General features: G+C 36.7%; 1 protein-coding gene across 1 annotated transcript in view; it reads left to right on the forward strand.

Annotated features, from left to right (window-relative positions):
* LOC111597607 (DNA N6-methyl adenine demethylase) overlaps positions 1-19,279 on the forward strand; it is a 103,118-nt gene that overhangs the window by 75,208 nt on the left and 8,631 nt on the right. Inside the window, exon 5 of the mRNA XM_030225695.1 lies at positions 17,606-18,076. Coding sequence (XP_030081555.1) covers positions 17,606-18,076 — 471 coding nt within the window. The remainder of the gene's footprint in view (positions 1-17,605; positions 18,077-19,279) is intronic.

Genomic DNA, 19,279 nt, shown 5'->3' on the forward strand with positions numbered 1-19,279 from the left:
TCAAATCTCGAAGCCTTTCTCAAGCTTGCAGCTTGTCTTCAATTGAAGTTATACAAAAGCTTCTTCAATTGACTTTTGTTTTAATCAGCAAATTCTTCCCACGAAGCAGCTCAATCAAAGTGCCAAGCATTCATTTATGCATGCTAAAGGGAAAATGGAAATGAAAATGAAAATAAAATGAAATGAAAAATCGTATAAGATGGTGGCAACAAATTGATTTTTTCTGCAACGCAATCTGAACAAATGTGGCTATAAAAAGTGTCCATGGCCAACGCCTTGCCTCGCCTTGGCTGAAGTGCAGCGTCTACGCCAAAGGCCAAAAAGGAGGGGGGGGAAGGCAGCCCAGCTTGCGGGGCTATGAGGCGGGGCAAAAATCTTTTACGACTGCCGCCAAGAGACGACAGCATCTTCATCGACTTAGTCGAGCTTGTTGTTGTTGTTGTTGTTGTTTTTGACGTTGTTGGCACTTCGTAGTCGGTGTTGGGGTCACGTAAAGTCCATTTATATCAAATTATCTTACCATAATAATGAATTGTCGGCAATTATAGGTATTATCGTTATTTATAGTCGTAAAAGAGCTCTATGCCAATGCCGTTTTCCTGTTGCAGACGCTTTGCATTTCGCATTTATGGCCCCCATCTCTGCGCGCCTAAGAGAACTCTGTGAGGCAATGCAGAGAAAAGTATCCCCCTCTCCGACTCCTCCGACTCCCCAGTTTTTAGTTAATGCGTAAATAAGCTCCACTTAGCCGTGTGAGTAACTGTGCTCCAAGTGGAATCGCATAAAAGTAAATCTAATTAAATGAAATCATTTATTTTGCCCATAAACAATGGCTCTAAATTTTAATTGCTCGAAAATGCGCCGGCAAAAAGGGAGAGAGCATTGCGATGTACAGTGGGGCAAGTGGTGGATGAACACAGAGACAACTGAATCTCCTGGTAATTGGCGACTTCCGCATGACACAAGGGAATGGGCATTAAATTTATGCCCCTCCACACGCCACCCCATCCCTCCCCTCTCCCACTCCTCGTCCCATTTAACTAACACTCAAACAATGTATCAAAGTACTCAACGTTTTAAGCTGTAATTAAATGCGAACCTTGGACTGTATTCTTCTTCTTATTCCTCTTATTACTATGTACTAAGTACATTAGTTGGCCCAGTTTTTGATAACAGCTAACAGACTCACGTGTTTTTATAGCTATTTTCGGAAATAGTGATAAGAGGGTTGATATCATATATAATGTGGTATCATTTATGTTTACTGATAGCTCCAAAGACCTTGCTCCGATATCTATAGAGGTTTCTTTTAAGTGCAAGTAAAGAATATGTTAAAATTCTGATGAAATCGTAATTAAAGAACGAATCAAAAGGAATCCACCTCTCTTCCGTCTCACTCGATGTGTCTCTCTTTCTCGATCTATCTATCTGTAATTGGTTTCAGTTAATTAGATCTCAGTTCCGAAGGGCTTCCAATTACCATTAATTCCGTTTAGTTATCGATAGTATTCCCGCATCTGTGCATGCTATGTAAAATGCCCACATATGATTTATGGGAAGTCGTTAAAGACTGAGAACAGTTTTATGGCGCCTCATAAATATGTGTGTATGCATGAAAGACTATTCCCATAACGGAAATAAAACCCATTTAAATAATACATTGCAAGAAACGCCATAAAATAAGGAAAGCCTTAAGGTAAAATTAAATTAAAAACAAAAAAAAGTAAAAATGTAAAAGACAAAGTTTAACATTTAATTAACGTTAACCGGGTAGAGCATAAAACATTAAAGCAAAATACTTAACGAAACTCGCTAAAGGAAGAACTGAAACAACAAGAAGGGGAATGTGTATCAGGAATGGGAATGGGAAGGGGAACTGGAACTGGAATGGGAACAGGAATTAAAATGAAAATCAGCGCAAAGCGAGAAGCAAACATCAGTTAAAATAATGGGGTTAAAGTTAAACAAGAGAAATAAAATAAACAGAAACAGGGCAAAGGGAATAAAACATAAAACAGACGAGCAAAATTCAATCCAAGCAACAAGCACAAAATTTCATTCCACAAAGCCAACTGAAATAAAAGCAAAACAAGAAAAATACAAAAAAAATGCTGTCGAATTAAAATTAATGTCGAGTTAATCGAGTTGTGTTGTTGTTGTAGGCTGCTGAGGAGTAGGCACATCTTCCAGTTCACCAGAACAAAGAACAGCACAAAGCCAACACACACACACATTCATATACTCGCATACACATACGCACATATATACACAGGCAAAGAACAGAACAGAACAGAATGGAGAAGAAAAGAATTGGAATCTGAAAGCAGTTTGTCTTCTTCCCTTTTGGCTTTGCCTTTGCCTGCTCTGCAGTACGAGCCTGTTTGTACGATAACTTTAGTGTTTTTTTCTCGCTCTTCTCTTTTTTTCTTTAATTTTCCTTCTACACGATTTTTATCGCGCATCTGAGTGTTTACCTTGCGTCGGTTGCCAGCGTCTTCAGCGGCGCAGCCGCACAGCCTCCAGCCAGGCATTGTACTATTTCAAGGATAACAACTAAAAGGCTGCCCTGCATATATACACACATAACTACACTGTGTGTGTGTGTGCCTGCCTCTGCCTTTGCATTTGCCCTTGCCCATCTACCTGCTTGCAGCACTATAAATTGCAATCAATTGATATAATTACGAGTTGTTGGCGGGGGGCGGGGTGAGGCGATGATTGCAACCGAGTGAATTGAGTTGCCTTCCCCCTCTCTCTTAATGCTCTTATATTTAATTGGGCTATTTAGCTCTTAGCTTTCTGTCTCTATATTGATTTAAATGCTGTTTTCCACTTGACTAATGATTACTCTTCTTTCTCTCTCTCTTTCTTTCCCGTTGCAGGTAAGTCACATTTAGCCTGGTTAAGCGTGCATGTAACCCAGTTGGCAATAACGTTAATGACAACTCTGTCTCAATTTTGATGTCCTATAATAGTCGATTGCATGGATATTGCATTTAGGCTCGCTCTTTCTCTCTCTCCCGCCAATTAATGGAACAACATAAAAATATATACAGATGTATTTCAGCTTACAAAACATTTCCGCAAAACACAAATTTCTGCAAAGACGCAGCGAAATGACGAAGACAATAAAAGAGCTTGTAAATAAATAAAGCGAAACCGAAACTGAAATTCGCTGGCGAATGACCGTGTGATTCATGCGTTTACATTTTTAACACGCTTCAACTCACATGGCCCGGCGAATCAGGCGAATTCGGCAGAGTGCGGGGTATTTGTCGTTGACGTTGGCATTGCCGTTACCCCCGCCAGCGCCAACAGCCCGTTGTCTTCGCTCTTTCCCGTTCTCCCTTCCCATACACATGCGGCGAGGCGAGTTCGTTTCGTTTCGTTGCGAGGCAGATAATGAGGCAAAAAACTGAAACTCTCGGAAATTAAATACAGTAATTAAGTAACTTAATGACGTGGGATATAACCCAAGCCAGGCTCGGATCAGCTCTCGTATGTAGTATGCAGTACGTACACGTACCACGTAATATGCAGCAGCACACGGAGCGCGCAATTCGGCTTGCTTTTCGGTTATAATAATGTATATGGGATAAGCCATTAAGATGAGTGTGCCTGTCATGTTGGCGACTGATTGGGACAGCCTTGGCTATATTGAAATCTTAAAATTCTCTGCGCCTGAGCAATAACAGAACATGGCTTTCAAATTCCTTTCAATCTGTAAGATATGCACATACATGTATGATGCTATCAGAAAAGATACTCTAAACGGCATTGCTGAAGCATTGCAGATATTATTTGCTCATCAAATTACCCAGTCGCCATAAGTCACAAATTTATTTCTTAAATAACTTAAAGAACCCTTTGAGTATTGTCAATCAATATTTGGCTTTAGGATTATTATATCTGACATGCGAGCATGAGTAGCACTTGTTCAGAAGAACCACTTGTTCAAATGATCCACATACTTGACATCTTCATATGCGTAAGCCTTTGTTCAAGATCTCTTTCAATGTTTTATTTATATACTTTTTCCTTGTGCCAAAGTTCACTTTGTTGTTGTTGTATTTGTCTTTTGCAAATTCGTACAGTGAACTTTGCGGTTCAGTGAACTTCTTCACTTGTTTTACTTAACTTTATTTAACTTGACTTTATAATACTTTTATGCTGTCTCATTTGCATTTGTGTTTCCACAGAGAGTGGAAAACGTGTGGGAAAAGCGAGTGAAAAGATGGAAACAGTATTTTAATTGTGTTTAATTAGAGTCGCTTTGCTTAGCAGACAGCGACTCAAATGATTATTTTTAATTAAAACTACGCACAATTAATTTTTGGCGAATCAACAAATGTCTGCCACTGTTCCTCTTGTTCTTTTCGTCTCGTTTCGATGAGGCAACAACCTTAAAATGCTAAAGTGTTGAACACATATAGAAAGATAATCAAATATGCACAACAGGTAGAAGAGATGAACAGAAATGTGACTCAAATTGTGAGTTAGTATTATTTTATGCATAATTAGATTCCTAGATATATAGCATAATATATTATTATTCGAGCATTCGAATATATTTAACGAGCACTTGCAGCGGCATCTCATAAATTATAATTTAATTGGCACATTATCGAACAGACATGATAGGAAATTTGATATGCAAGATCGATCCATTTCGCTATCTAACACATATGCATATTTTTTGATATAAGCGTTAGCTAGTTAGCATATGTATTCATGGCCTAGCGATTATTTAAACAATTTGCTAAAAGAGAAAACGCTTAACACATGTTTAACAATGCGTTAATGGGCTGGTTCTAGGCCAGATGGGCTCTAAAAACATGTGAACTGGTTCAGATTCAATTTTTATTGCTTTCTTTATGATCTATAAAATTCAAAATTAAGATAAAGTATTCGAAATTGTATATTTATGAGCTAATATCATGAAATTCATTAGGCAAGCTAAAACTGTTTTCCATCAGCAATTGAAGAGTCTTTTGCATGAAGTAAACATGGCCAAGAAAGTATTAAGCTATTTCCACAAAATGCCCCAAGCAAAGTGAAGATTTGGAACTAGTTCGCTTTAAGCAATTTGCATTAGAAACTAAATACTTGTTCGCCTGTAAATAATTGTTGGACGCACTCGTTAAACGGAACCAATTTAAAACTTGTTTTACCGCTCATAAGCCAAAGTTCCGCTTAGCAATGCCAGCAAGTACCTAAGGGCGTGGCAGCTGGAACCACATTATGCGCAGTTCAATGAACCAAAAGTAGGCAGCATTATTTTCTAATTATGTGTAGAAAATAATTTAAAGCTTAAAACAAACAAAATCAAAATACGAGACAGAGAGAACCCAAGAAAAAAACCAAAAATAAGCCAAAAAAGAATTGAGCACAAGCAAATAATCAAGAATATGCTTATTAACTCGCAGCTGAGCAGGGTGTGGCAGGTGTGGCAGGTATGGCAGGTGGCCCATAATGAAGCCATTTGCATAGTGATTGAATGAATGATGATATACATCGTCATATATAGCACATATACATGTACATATATATGATTACTGGACAGTTGATTGGCAGGGCGCAGCAAGTACTTTAAATATTTTATATACTGGAGTATATAAGCTCTATATACACACACAAATATCTCTAGCCAGCTGAGCGCCAAAAACTCAAATAATAAAAACACTTTAAACATGTTTTCATTTTTTACCTGGTTGTTTGCTTCACTCTTTTGCTTTATTTTACTATAACCAACTACACAGCAGCAGCAGCAACAACAACAACAACAACCCTTTTTCATTTGATGTTGCTGCTGCTGTAAAAAAAATTATATTTATTTTTGCATTAAGCACGAGGTCAATTAACCTCATGCCACAGCGCGAGTTCAACAAACGCTAAGCAATCACACACACACACACGCACATATATAACTTTAAACTACTCACACACACATACATATGTGCGCTTTACATTCACATTAAAAATTTGTTGTGACGTTGTTGCCTTCGTTGACATTTTGCACTATTACAAACAAGGCAGCAGCAGCAGCAACAACGACAACGCACAACAGCAACGCGTCTCGCATTTTTTACAATTGTAAATTGAGTCATTTGAGTGTTGCTGTTGCTGTTGTTATGCACTTGACAACACACGTCAACAGCAACAGCAACGGCAACGGCAACAACAATGCCTGCTCATTCATCAACACGGTTAAAGTTGTATTTATTTTATTTGCTCGCCTGACACAACATTTGACACCCCCAGCCCAAGCCTTCTGGTTATCGATAGCATTGTTGTTGCTGCTGTCGCCTCACGTGCTGCTCTCTTTTATATGCCGGCAATCTACATTTGTTTTTTGTATTTGTGTAAATTCTTGTTTTTCTCTCTTTGTTGTTGTTGCTTTTCTACTTTGTTGCCACAATTTCGAGCGCGCCAAAAAATATAAAAAAATCAGTTTGCTTTTTATAAACAACTTTTTTCTTGCCTTGTTGATTGCTGTTTGTCGTTGTTGTTTTTCTTTTTCTTTTTTGTTAAGCAAAAGCAAAACGTTTTGCGTTGCCAAGCAAAAGTCTGGCGGCTTTTTAACAGCTTGATAGGCACAGACAGGTGGTTGCAGGTGAGCGGGGTACATCTGTTCCTTTATTGGTTTACAGGTGTGCATAATGAACACAAAAAGCTTTTATACATATGTGTGAATAAATATATAAATTTGTTTATTGTTGTTGCAAATCAATAATTGAATCGAACGAGCGACAATGAATCAATATAGAAATCGTTTAAATTAACATTTCAAATATTTGAAAAAAGATTCTACAAGATTAAATATTAATCATGAACATTTATAGTTTATTTCGTATAACAATTTCAAATGTTAAACAGATCAAACTGTCTCTTACATCATTTCAATAATGACATAAGGCAAACTCTTATATATCTATAAGTTGTCTAGATGTCATTTCATGTAATTTACCTCAAGTTAGGTTTGTTCTTAATCCAAAATCAACTATTTCAAATTATCTGCCATTTCTACTAACATTTTCCTTGAACCTATCTAATCTCTAAGTCAATTCAGTGACAAGAAAAAATAGAAAAAAAATGTATAAAATATTCAATTCGTTGCGTTGATGATAATTTAATTAATTAATGAGCTCATCAAATTGAACGCAAAAAAGAAATATATTATATGAACTCTGCTGCTTATATATCCACAAAATGTGCACATAAGATGACTAATCCACAATATAATCGCTTTTCCCTGGAACGAATAGTTCACACAGACCTGGGCACACGCACACATACATCTATGTAGTTTAAATGATTCATCTTCAATCACAATATCTATATGTATTATATATATATTTCATAATATTGTGTTTACTTTGCCCAATTCGTACTTTTCTTTGCTTACCTCTGCTTCTTAAACTATGCGCATTCATTTGCATAACTTGAAGAAAATAAATATTTAAAAATAAGCAAAGAAAATAAAGTCGACAACCGAAGAGAGAAAAGTTGAGAAATAATACAAAATTGTGCTTGGTATTTCCGCCCATAAACGAGTTTAGATATTTTCCTGCGCACTGATGAGTAACACTTATCACACTGAGTGCAAAAAGTTAGTCGCACTTAATCTGATCTGAAATCAAAGTGGGAAAGTCGACCAAACTATTTCCATTAGGCCAGAATCTCGAGTGTGACCAGACCAGAAACTAGTTAATGCACTTTTAGCACACCAACAAAAAAAGCAGATACGCAGCTCAACAGAAGATAACAAAAAAATGTTATAAAAAGAAACTAAAAAAAACAAGTCTGTATAATAATGGCCACAAAGAGATTGTAATAAAAATAATAAAAAATAGAAAGAAAAAAACACAAAAATAATAGCAATAAGCAACTGACTATAAATCAAGCAAGCAACGACACGAATACCCTAACTGACATATTAAATTATGATGATAATTTTAAGTATCGTGAAAGAGACATATATGTGTGTCTAGAGTGAGCATACTTTCCAATACAAACAATATTATATATTTTGATTAAATATACGTTTAAATAAAAATCGACATGACTAGGCACACAAATGTTACAGTGTGACCATAATTTGGAAAATGTATTTGAGAAACACGTACATATTAAGCTTTATTGTATGGACATCCAAATGCAATATTTTGAGAAATTCTTGTAATAGAGTGACCATATTTTGATACATATACAGGTTAAAGGTTTTAATATGTATCCTTTACGCGATCTGGCTGGGCCTTAAAAAGCTCTCATCGATATTGTGCTTCATTATATTTGCAACTATTGCAAACTGCCTGAATTAGTCGAACTACCCGATTGGAATTTACATGCAAACGTACAAAAATATGTACGGCAATTTGGACCACGTTCTTTGACATGAATTTATGGCAATTTAAGACAAGTTTTTAATTATTTTCTGTTGCATGTTGTTGTTGTCGACTGTTGTTGTTGTCTTTTGTAGTAGTTCTGTTGCCATCGTCGCTTGCTGCCGCTTGGCATAATAATAATTTAAATATGGTAGCGAGCTGAAATGAAGTGGCACAAGGCATTAAATCATCGCGTGCAGCTAAAAGGATAACCAACTAGCAACAGCAACAGCAACAGCAACAACAATTACAATTGCAACACGACACAGTGGCATCGAATCATGTGAATTTGACACAGAAATTGCAGCGCTGCATTAAGTGGGGCACTTAACAATTAAAATGTTAATTATGAAAAGTAGTACACAATTAACAATATATATAAGTAATGCTATATAATAATAAAAGACAGCAAACACGTTTCATCAATTTTTGCTTGCAACAATCATCGTGGTTGTTGCTGCAGCTGTTGTTGTCTCTTCTTCTTTTACAATGCAATTTGTATGCAAATGCAAATACAATCAACATTGCACACACACACACACACACATATATATATACAGACAGAAGCTTTTGCCAGACTTATCGCAAACGTAGGTACGCAGACATAGTTGCAGATACACTTACAGCCATAGCTACAGACACATACTAAGGCAATGTGATTAGCATAATGGTCTGCAGGCCGTAAATATTGCATTTTAGCATAATTGTTTATACTTTGCAGCTGCTCGCAAACGAATGAGAAACGCCTTTAAGCCGTTAATCGCGAGTCGAACTTAATATTTCTGTTGCCTTAAATTAATTGCTATTTATATGTTATACTAATTACTATTATATATATTATATGTATATATATAAGTCTAATTATCACAGTTGAGCTTTCGCCATGCACAGCTCACACGCATACCGTTGAACCTTAACGATGAGCCATAGCGTAGAAAGCTCTCTTGTGTGTGAGGCTGTGTTTTGTGTGTCAGTGTGTGCGTGTGTACTTTAACAAGCCTGCTTCATTCGAATTGCCAAGTGAAGTGCCTCGTTCTCGATGAGTGCAACTTTCTATCATCACTCCATTCACTTGTTGCCGTTCGAGCGGCTCTCGCGAATGTTTGTCTACCAATCGCCAAATGCAACAATGTCTAACTGTCTGTGACGAAGCCTCGTCTACAACTGTCATGTAGCCTCTCGTCGATCCTCCTCCTCCTTCTAGGCCCGTTAACCCCGCGCCATTTGGCTATGTTCGTGTTCATTTTGCAGTTTCAGTTTCCGCGCTGCAACTTTGTAATTAACTTTTGTCACGACGCCACCAACTCGAATGCAACGAGGCTGAGGCTGAGGCTGAAATTGTGTAGGATACCAGGGAATGGGCTGGAATGGTAGTCGATGCCAGGGCTGGCCATTAAAGCAGCTTTTCAGCCGAACGAGACAGTTCAAATTGTATTTATTTATTATGCGCACTGCTCGACTTAATATATTTTATTTACTTTTTTATTTTCATTTACAGCGCAGACCAATTGACGCATAATTACTTTATTTATGCCTCAATTAGTGGCGCATTAATTAAGCACACACACATAACCTTGACTTCTGTACGTCTGTCTCTTTCTCGATTATTCTATGTAATTGCATTTATGCTTTATGCGTCTTTCGCATTTTGCAGTCGGGCGCATTTGACAAATGACTCGACATCAATTCAAAGGCACACACACATGTATAAACACAAGCGCGCAGCGACGGTGATTAGAAGAGAATTATTTGAAACTCAATTCTAGCCATATAAGAGATAAAGAGAGAGAGAGAGGGAGAGAGAATGAGAGCTTGCCTGGAGTAAAATAAAACAGCGAGTGCCAAACAAAAGACACACATCAGAGCTACTCGCATAGCGTGCAAGCAAAAACAAAAAAGTACAGAAAAAAATTGCCAAAGGAATTTCTTAACGACTTCAACATGCCAAAATTAATGGCAATAATTAAAAAAAAACAGCATCAATAACAACAGCTGGAGAGACCACGAACAACGCAAGGAAACTAGCTGGTACTAGATGCCAGAATAGTAAATACCCTAGACACAAATGGTATAGAAGATGAGATAGACAAATTTCTAGTAAAATCTACTTTTAAGTGTAGCTTACAAAAGTAAAAAAATCATTAGAACAGATTCGCATATTCTATATAGAGCTCATCAGGTTTTAAATAACTTAAGCAATGCATTTCCATATTGTTTTGTAACTGCAGAAATATGCCCCAGCCAGGACACAACTAACAGGGTGTACACCAGTCGAAAACTTGTTTCCAAATATCTCGTGACAGCACAAAATAAAAGGCAACAGTTCCAAATTATATAACGTTATATCGGCAACGGGATCTTCCCCGTTGGCTCGTAGGTGGGCATTGCCATTGCGAGGGGAGGCAGAGCAACTCGCACAACATTAATGCAATGAAATGCATTTGGTCTAGTGGTAAAAAGCGCAGCTGATTTGCAAATATTTGCACTATTGATTACTAGCCGCATTATAATTCACTCCCGCCCTGCAATTCTGACCCATCACACCTACCCAATCTCTTTGGACTGCCCCCAACTCTCTCTGTCCTCCAGCCAGACTCCAGTAATGCAGTCAGCAAATATTTTCGTTGCTGCTGCCGCCTTTTTCCAATTTAATTTATCGCAAATATTCAATCAAAATAATGATGTGAGTGAGCAGCGGAAATGGCGCTGAGCAATGGATGGCTGAAAGGATGAATGAATGAAAGGATGGAATGATTAAGTTAAAAATGACAGCGATTCCAATTGAGGAAGTTGAACAATACCCTGTAATTGAAATTAAATTACATAATTAAGCTCCAGCTTTAAAGAGAATTCAATTACTGAGTTTCAAATCCCTTAGCGCATTTCACTGATTGGGTATACCCTTTCAAAGAAAGCGCAGATACAGTATACGCTGTACTTAATACACAAATTGATAAGAAATACTCTTAGTATTTATATCTAAATATAGCATATGAACAGATGGGAAACACTAATTGTCGTATCTCAACCATATACATTGTAATGCATAATAATTAATGATATACTGATGAAACTGAAGTTAAAGTAAATACCCTGTAATGCTAGTATCATTCAAAATACAACTCTGGTTGAGCTTGAAAAGTCAATGTCAGTTCAGAGCTTCAAGTCAGATCCAACGTCCAGCATACCCTGTTAAAAATGAATCACAGGGTATTTTGCTGGCACATTGAAATGGCTGCAGCAAATTGAATTAGCACTCGCTGCTTTTTCCGGATGGCATTTCTTGCTCATTTGGCTTCATACGAAAATTTGACTGCACATTTAGATGAAAGTCTGACAGGAGCTGTTGGGACTCGAGCTGTTTAAGAATGCAAGGCAGCGCAGCAAGCAAACGAACAATTGCAGCCTAATTGAAAGCTAAATTGAATAAAATACACACACACACACACACAGTCAGATAAACGTCAACACATGCTAACAAACTGAGCGTCAAGCTCAGCAAAAGGATAAAAAGGAAACTCTAGCTCGATCAACGGCGCACACTCGGCACGTACAATTACACCCAACCCAAGCCAACCCGCACACATACATAAATTTCTGCTAAGTGTGGATGTATGTGTGTGTGTGTGTTAGATAGCCAGACTAACCAGCTACACACAGAGTGTCCATCCACAAGCAAGAAATTGAAGCGAACAGTAGCTCTGAATGCCTGGCACACAGTGCCTGCAGGATAATAACGTACACACACACACACAGAGCATTTTGTGCAGGGCGGCGTCGCATTGTGGGCGAGAAAATTGTGGAAAATGCAAAATTAGCATGAATACGAAATACAAGTTAAATATTTGAGCTGCCTCCGGCTGAGAGATAGAGGCAAAGGCGGAGTCAGGGACGGAGACAGAGACGCAGCTCTGGCAGTTAAGTTAAGGGAAAAGAAAGAAAGGGCAGCTCCTGCACAATCATAGAAATTGCATATACCATTAAAGCAAATCGGAAAAGGTGCATTTGTGTGTGTGTGGGTGTGTATCTGGTAAATGCATCATTTTGCTGCAGCAGCTTTTATAAGGATGTGCCAAAGGATATTCATTTGGGGCTGTTTTAATCGCAATTGCTGCACCAAGAGCTGACTCAGTTAAACCAGTATTGTTATTGGAAGAATAGTAAAATAGAAGGAATATGAGCACTATAAATAAACTGTTGTATCTATAGCATATAATTATATAATATATAAGCATACATACAATCCTTGGAGCCTTGCACTCACTTAGAGTCTTTGATTTGTCGAACAATATCTTGCTCAATTTCTTGGTTTATAATGTCAACCGTGCTAACAAGCCTAGATAAGGCGGAATGTAAATATCGAAAGAGCAGAGTAAAACATGATAACTCATATTTGATTTATTTATATTTTATTTACATTGCGCTGCACATACTTTTCGCCATTTTCCACCTTGTTTTCTTTATTTTTATTCATTTATATTTGTGTTGTCGTTGCATTTGCTCTTCTCCCGTAGACTTATCAGCAGACTTTGACATCGGGGACATGTAAATAATTTATATGGCATACCCTGTTATATGTGTAATTTATGACAGGGTACACCCAGCTGGCACACACACACACACATGAGCTCGAGGTGTTAGCTGTTATTGTGCTCCGTCCTCGCTCTTATCAATGTCAGAGAAAGACGAGAGGGAGAGAGAGAGCGAGGAAGGGAGAGAGGTTAGACAACGATCAATCTATCTTGTTCTAGCTGCCAGCAACAGTTACCGGGCAAATGTCAAGAATTTTTAGTTGATTTAGTTATTAAAACGATCTATAATAGAAAATAAAAACAAAATATTCAGTTGATGATACGAACTTAATATGCTCGTAATGAAGTTTTATGTCTCTTTAGCATAGATATTTGTTTAAATGTTGCCAAACAAAACTAAATTAAATAATTTATCTTAAAATTGTTCGCACTAAGCTTATAAACAATTTCGCTTACTTAAAGTAATAACTCTTGAGTCAACAGATTTATGGTACTGTCCGCATTGCAATTAAACATTTCTTAGATTTAATTATGGAAAACATTTACATGTTACATAAATGTCAAAGAGATATGCAACTGTTATGCATTATGTATATATATATTTATATATATTTATGCTGAAAAATGTTTATATTGAGTTAACCATTCGCCCGCTCAGTCACATGAATTGTAGCGCATCGTTCGCTTCGTTCGAGTCGAAGCAGAAATACTTTTCTTTACCTTTTATTTATATTTTTTGTTATTTCGTTGCTCGTTGCTTGTTATCAGCACAGCGGGCAATTCAATGTAAATAGTAATAAACTTATTTACACCCACACACACGCACATGCACACGCACACGCACACGCACACACACACAGCCAAGCACAACTAATTGCTGTTTACTCTGCGCGCAATTTTCTTTTCAACGCATTTTCAGTAAAAACTGAAATCGACTTTTGTCGACGAAGACAGCGTGAAGTAGAAGCTCTCTCTGTCCCACTCTGTCTCTCTTGCCCTCTCTCTCTCTCTTGCATTGCATGTTGCAGTTTATGTTGGGCCCAAAGATAAGAGACCACTAATCTCTATATGTTTGCCTCTACGCTTTATATTTGTTTACTTTGCCGAGAAATAAATAAAACTGCATTGACATAGTAAAGAAGAAGAACAAGGAGAACAATGATAAATAGTTGAGGAAAAACACGAAATTGAAATAAAAACGCTGCGTAGTAAACAAACGACGCTCATAAACATTTAATTAACTTTTATGAACTGTGTAAATTGTGGGCCAAAGGCAGCTTTGAATGCCCTAACAAATATGGACTTGAATAAAGGCTAGAAATATCAAATGTCTTCGGGAGCAAATTAAAAGATGTCGAATTCAACTGAATTGAACGACTCTTAAGCTGTACAAAATGGAATACATCCAGAGTTTGGGTACTTAAAATTTAATTTTCACTCAATTATTTTAAGCGACAAACTGGAATTTAAATTCGGTCCAGAAATTACCAATCCTAAATGGCATTTCCTAATAAACAGTTAATGGCATCTAAACACTCAACTGTGCTTTAGTTAAACCCAATACATACTTTAATACAAACTACCTTTGCAGACCTGGTTTCTTGCACCTTCTAATAATACTCTCAGCTCTGCTTTTCTATTCTCAATTTGCAAACAGCATTATAAAAGTTCAAACATTGAAGGCTTTTAAAGCCGTATTGAAATCTATTTACATCTAATGGCAAAATTTGTTTCATAATTAACTTAATATTTGTATCCAAATAAAATATATATTTTCAATTAAGTTGATAGAGTATTTACGTTTCGATGTTGCCTCAATTCAGCTTTGTTTTTTATACGTATTCATAAAAACTTCAAGCCCGTTTGCAATTGCAATTGTGGTTGCTGTTGTTGTTGGCCATGGCCTATGCAAACAGCGTGCAAGAAGAACAAAATCTTGGCAATACCTAGTCATATAGGTGCATATAGCTGTATGTTGGCGTAGGTTTTGTTTGTTTGGCATATTATCATAAGAAAATCTGTGCACAAATCATTTTTCCGATTTTCAATTGCGTGCAAATTTATTTAAATTTCATTTATTTATGCCTCTTTTGTGGCACCTGCGACATGCAAATGTTTTTAGAAAGCTTTCGCAGCAACTGGCCCCCAGCTCCCCAGCCGAGCTGCGCTCCTCGTAGTTTGGGTAAATATACATAAATGGCTCCAATGGCTCTGTTTGCTCAAATTATTTTGTTGCTTTGTCACCAGCTGAGGTCGAGAGGCATTTGAATGCCAATTGGACAGCTCCTTGTTGTAGTTGTGTTTGCATTGCATTATACTGGCCAAGACCTAACACACACACGCACACACACACCGGCACACACACAGACAGAGGGTGCTGGGAAAATATTTTACACATGTGGAAAATATAAATCATATTTTTGCTGGCAATTTGCACAAACGATTTGGTTTGTTGTTCTATGCAAACTTTCATCTGTTTGTGCAAAATTTATTTATTGTCTGCGCAAATTCGAGAAATAAGCCTTTTTAATTGGCCAATCCGTATCAGCAGACAATCGGTGCCCACATAACTAGCTCAAGAGCCAACAGCATTAGGACTCCAATTAAAGAATTAAGTTCGGCTTCCAATTATTCCAATTACGTTCCAAATTGGAGGAAATCATTATCACCCTTTGCATTTGCTAAGTACAGAAGCCGAAATTGTTATTCGATCGAGTTTATCAATGGGCCAAATTTAGAAACAAAAGTTATCTCCGGGTAGCAATTAGTGCACATTTTGATAAATACACAATAAACAATTAGTCATACTTCACTATATATAATATATAATAAATATATATGATATAGACGCACAATTAAAAATATTTATATATATTTTAAAATTGATTATAAATAATTATTAAAAATACAATCAGAAATATACATAAATATTAAAATTTAAATATATATAAAGCATAAATATTGCATTATAATTGCATTTTTAATTATATTTATTTTTAATCGATTTAAAATTGTGTTAAAAATACAATATTATTAAAAACATTTATATATATTAAAACAATACATAAATATTTTTAATTCTACTTTTAATTATATTTTTTTTTTAATTGATCTTAAATAGATTCTGATTGACTTTAAAATTATTTTTATTGATTTTAAAATGTTTTCTTATCAAGAAAAATAAAGTTGGTTTAAGATAAAAATATATTATTGGAATAGTGGAATAGCTCAACATTGCCAATGATTTTTTATTGATTTTAAAATGTTTTCTTATCAAGAAAAATATATTTTGTTTAAAATAAAAATATATTATTGGAATAGTGGAATAGCTCAACATTGCCAATGATTTTTTATTGATTTTAAAATGTTTTCTTATCAAGAAAAATATATTTTGTTTAAAATAAAAATATATTATTGGAATAGTGGAATAGCTCAACGTTGCCAATGATTTTTTATTGATTTTAAAATTTTTTCTTATGAAGAAAAATAAATTTTGTTTGAAATAAAAATATATTATTGGAATAGTGGAATAGCTCAACGTTGCCAATGATTTTTTATTGATTTTAAAAATTTTTCTTATCACGAAAAATTAATTTTGCTTAACAAAAATATTGGTATAGGGAGCAGGTCATTTATATGGAATAGCTCAACATTGGCATTGACTTTTGTGTGGCCAAAATACTCCGTTTGCTTCATGAGCGAGTATAAATGCAAATATGACTTTGGTCTTAGCATGAACTAAATAAATATGCAACGAGTCTCGACTGAAACTAAAAAAATATACGTGTTAAAATATTTGCAATTTATTTGTTATATTTGTAGTATAAATGATTTTTATTTAACCATTCAGTTCGCTTTTCATCGAATAAGCTTTAATTTTGTAGAGCATAATTTAAAAATTTTGTATTATAGAAAAAGCAAAAGCAACTGCGACTATAAAATACAAATAGCTTCGAAGCAGCTCTTTTGCTTCGCAAGCGACAAACGTCTTTTATAAACATAAATTTTCAGAGCCTTTAATGGTGCGCGCAACATATTTTAGACCAAGTAGCAACTGCAGCAGCAGCAGCAGCGGCGGCAACAACAACAATAAATGGCAACCGCAGCTGTTATTTCTCTTTGTTGTTGTTGCTGCTGCTGCATTTTTGCCATGCTCGTTTTTTTTATGTATTTTGCTGCACAAATAAATTGCACATAAATCGCTGGCCACATAAATTTTACATGTTGCCGGCGTGCAGACTCGAAAAAAAGAAACAAGTCGAAATTATGTGTCCGCTGCAAGCATAAATTATACAAAGAGCCAGAGAGAGAGAGAGGGAGAGAGAGGGAGGGCAGGCTGCAGCTGAATGTGTGGCAATTAAAATATTTGCGCGTCTAACAACAAATCTCCTTGATTATAGAAATAAAATGAAATTATTCAACTAATTGCAGCACTAAGTAGAACTGCTCTGGGCGAGGCAGATTGGGATTGCGATTGCACAATTAGGTTTTCGAGCAGCTTGCGTTGCCGAAAGGCAAATAGTAATAAAGGCGACTCTGCTGTTGCGAAGGTCAAGCTTTAGGCACCCACCATAAAGCTGCAACAACAGCAACAACTGCAACAACTGCAACAACTGTTTATTGCTGCCTTTATTTAGTTGTGTATTTGAAAGCGTTTTAACAATTTGTCAACTTTTATTTTATTTGCAGTCACGCGCCCGCAAAACCTCCACCAAAGCAAATAAACTGAATGCAGCCGCTGTTGGGATTGCAGCCGCATCAGCAACATCGCCACGTCTAAGTCCAACGCCAGCAACAGCAACATTGTTGCCGCAGCAATCGCCAAATACCACAACAACAACAGTTGCAGCCGCTGGTAGCTTGCAGCAGCAACAGTATCAGCAACAGCAACTGCAACAGCAACTGTTGTCACATCAGCAACAGCCGCAGCAGCAGCAGCAGCTACAGCAGCAACATCAGCAGCAGTCGCAGCACTATCAGCAGCAACAAGAGCCACAGCAGCATTTTCACCAACAGCAACATTTGCAGCAGCAGCAGCATCAATCGCAGCACCATCAGCAGCAGCACGTGCAGCAGCAACAGCAGCAACATTTGCATCAACAGCAACATCAAATAACCGCACAAATACAAACCATGAAGGATCAACCGCAACAACCCATGGTAAGTAACACAACAACAACATTCAACAGCTAAAAACTATGCTTGTTGCATTTGCAATTTCCAATTAAAACAACAACAACAACAACAACCATAAGAACAACTATAGCAGCAACGAGCATTGACCTTCAATCAGTGCATCTCTCTGAAATAAAAACAGCAATAGCAAATAACATAAATTAAAACTCAATAACGCCCATGGCCAACGCTGCGTATACGTCACACACGACCAATCAGCTGCAGCTGTGCACACAGAGCGCAAAACGAACGCAAATAAATGCTGTGCAGAGGGACGTACGCAAAAGCAAACTACACACACACACGCAGACAGACACACACGGACAGACACACATGTGTTCATTCATAAACAATTTTTCGATTTTTATCAATGATTGCTAAATGCTTTCAAAAATAAACACAGACCACACAACAGCAGCAGCAGCAGCAGCAACAGCAACATCAGCAGCAGCTGTCATCACCAGGTGCACATTTCCACATACACACCCTCACACACACACACATACACGTACACGTATATATACTAGGCAAAATAAAGTCTATTTTTACAATATAAATATCAAACACAACCCCAAAGCGAAATGGACTGTAAAACTTGGCCCACAGCAAAAAATGAAATAAAAACTTAAATATTTTGTAGCTAAATACATTTATATATATATATATATTTATTTAAATACTTATATATATTTATTTGATTTTATTGTGTGTCTGGCAGAAGCTGCTGTCGGTGTGTGCCCACAACTTTCGCTTTCATAATTTGGGCGTTCAAATGTTGTAGTATAATTCTATGGGCAGGTCGAGTTTGGCTCGTTGTTGTTGTTGCTTTTCTGTTTTGATATTATTGCTGTCCGTTTATTTGATTTTGAAGCTGGGGCCAATTAATAGGTCGCCTAATTAGGGTGCGGCGTATTTGATTTATGCCCCACAGCAACAGGAGCAAATAAAAACAGCGGCAACAGAAAAGCAATTTTTAAAAGGCAACTCCTGAAAGGGTTGTTAACAGAGAGGGCTCTTAATGCCTAAAGTGGGTTGGGCGCTTGCCAACGATAGACTTTGAGCTGTGTCATAAACAGGTTTGCCTAATAGTTTGTAACTAAATATGTAACTAGGCAATGTGCCCTTGTTTTGTTAGCTTCATACTAAAATATTGGGGCGAACCAGGGGTTGAAAATATGAAATAGAGTC

Source organism: Drosophila hydei, unplaced genomic scaffold (genome assembly GCF_003285905.1).
Source record: "Drosophila hydei strain 15085-1641.00,03,60 unplaced genomic scaffold, DhydRS2 tig00000001-arrow-pilon, whole genome shotgun sequence".
Classification (NCBI taxonomy): domain Eukaryota; kingdom Metazoa; phylum Arthropoda; class Insecta; order Diptera; family Drosophilidae; genus Drosophila; species Drosophila hydei.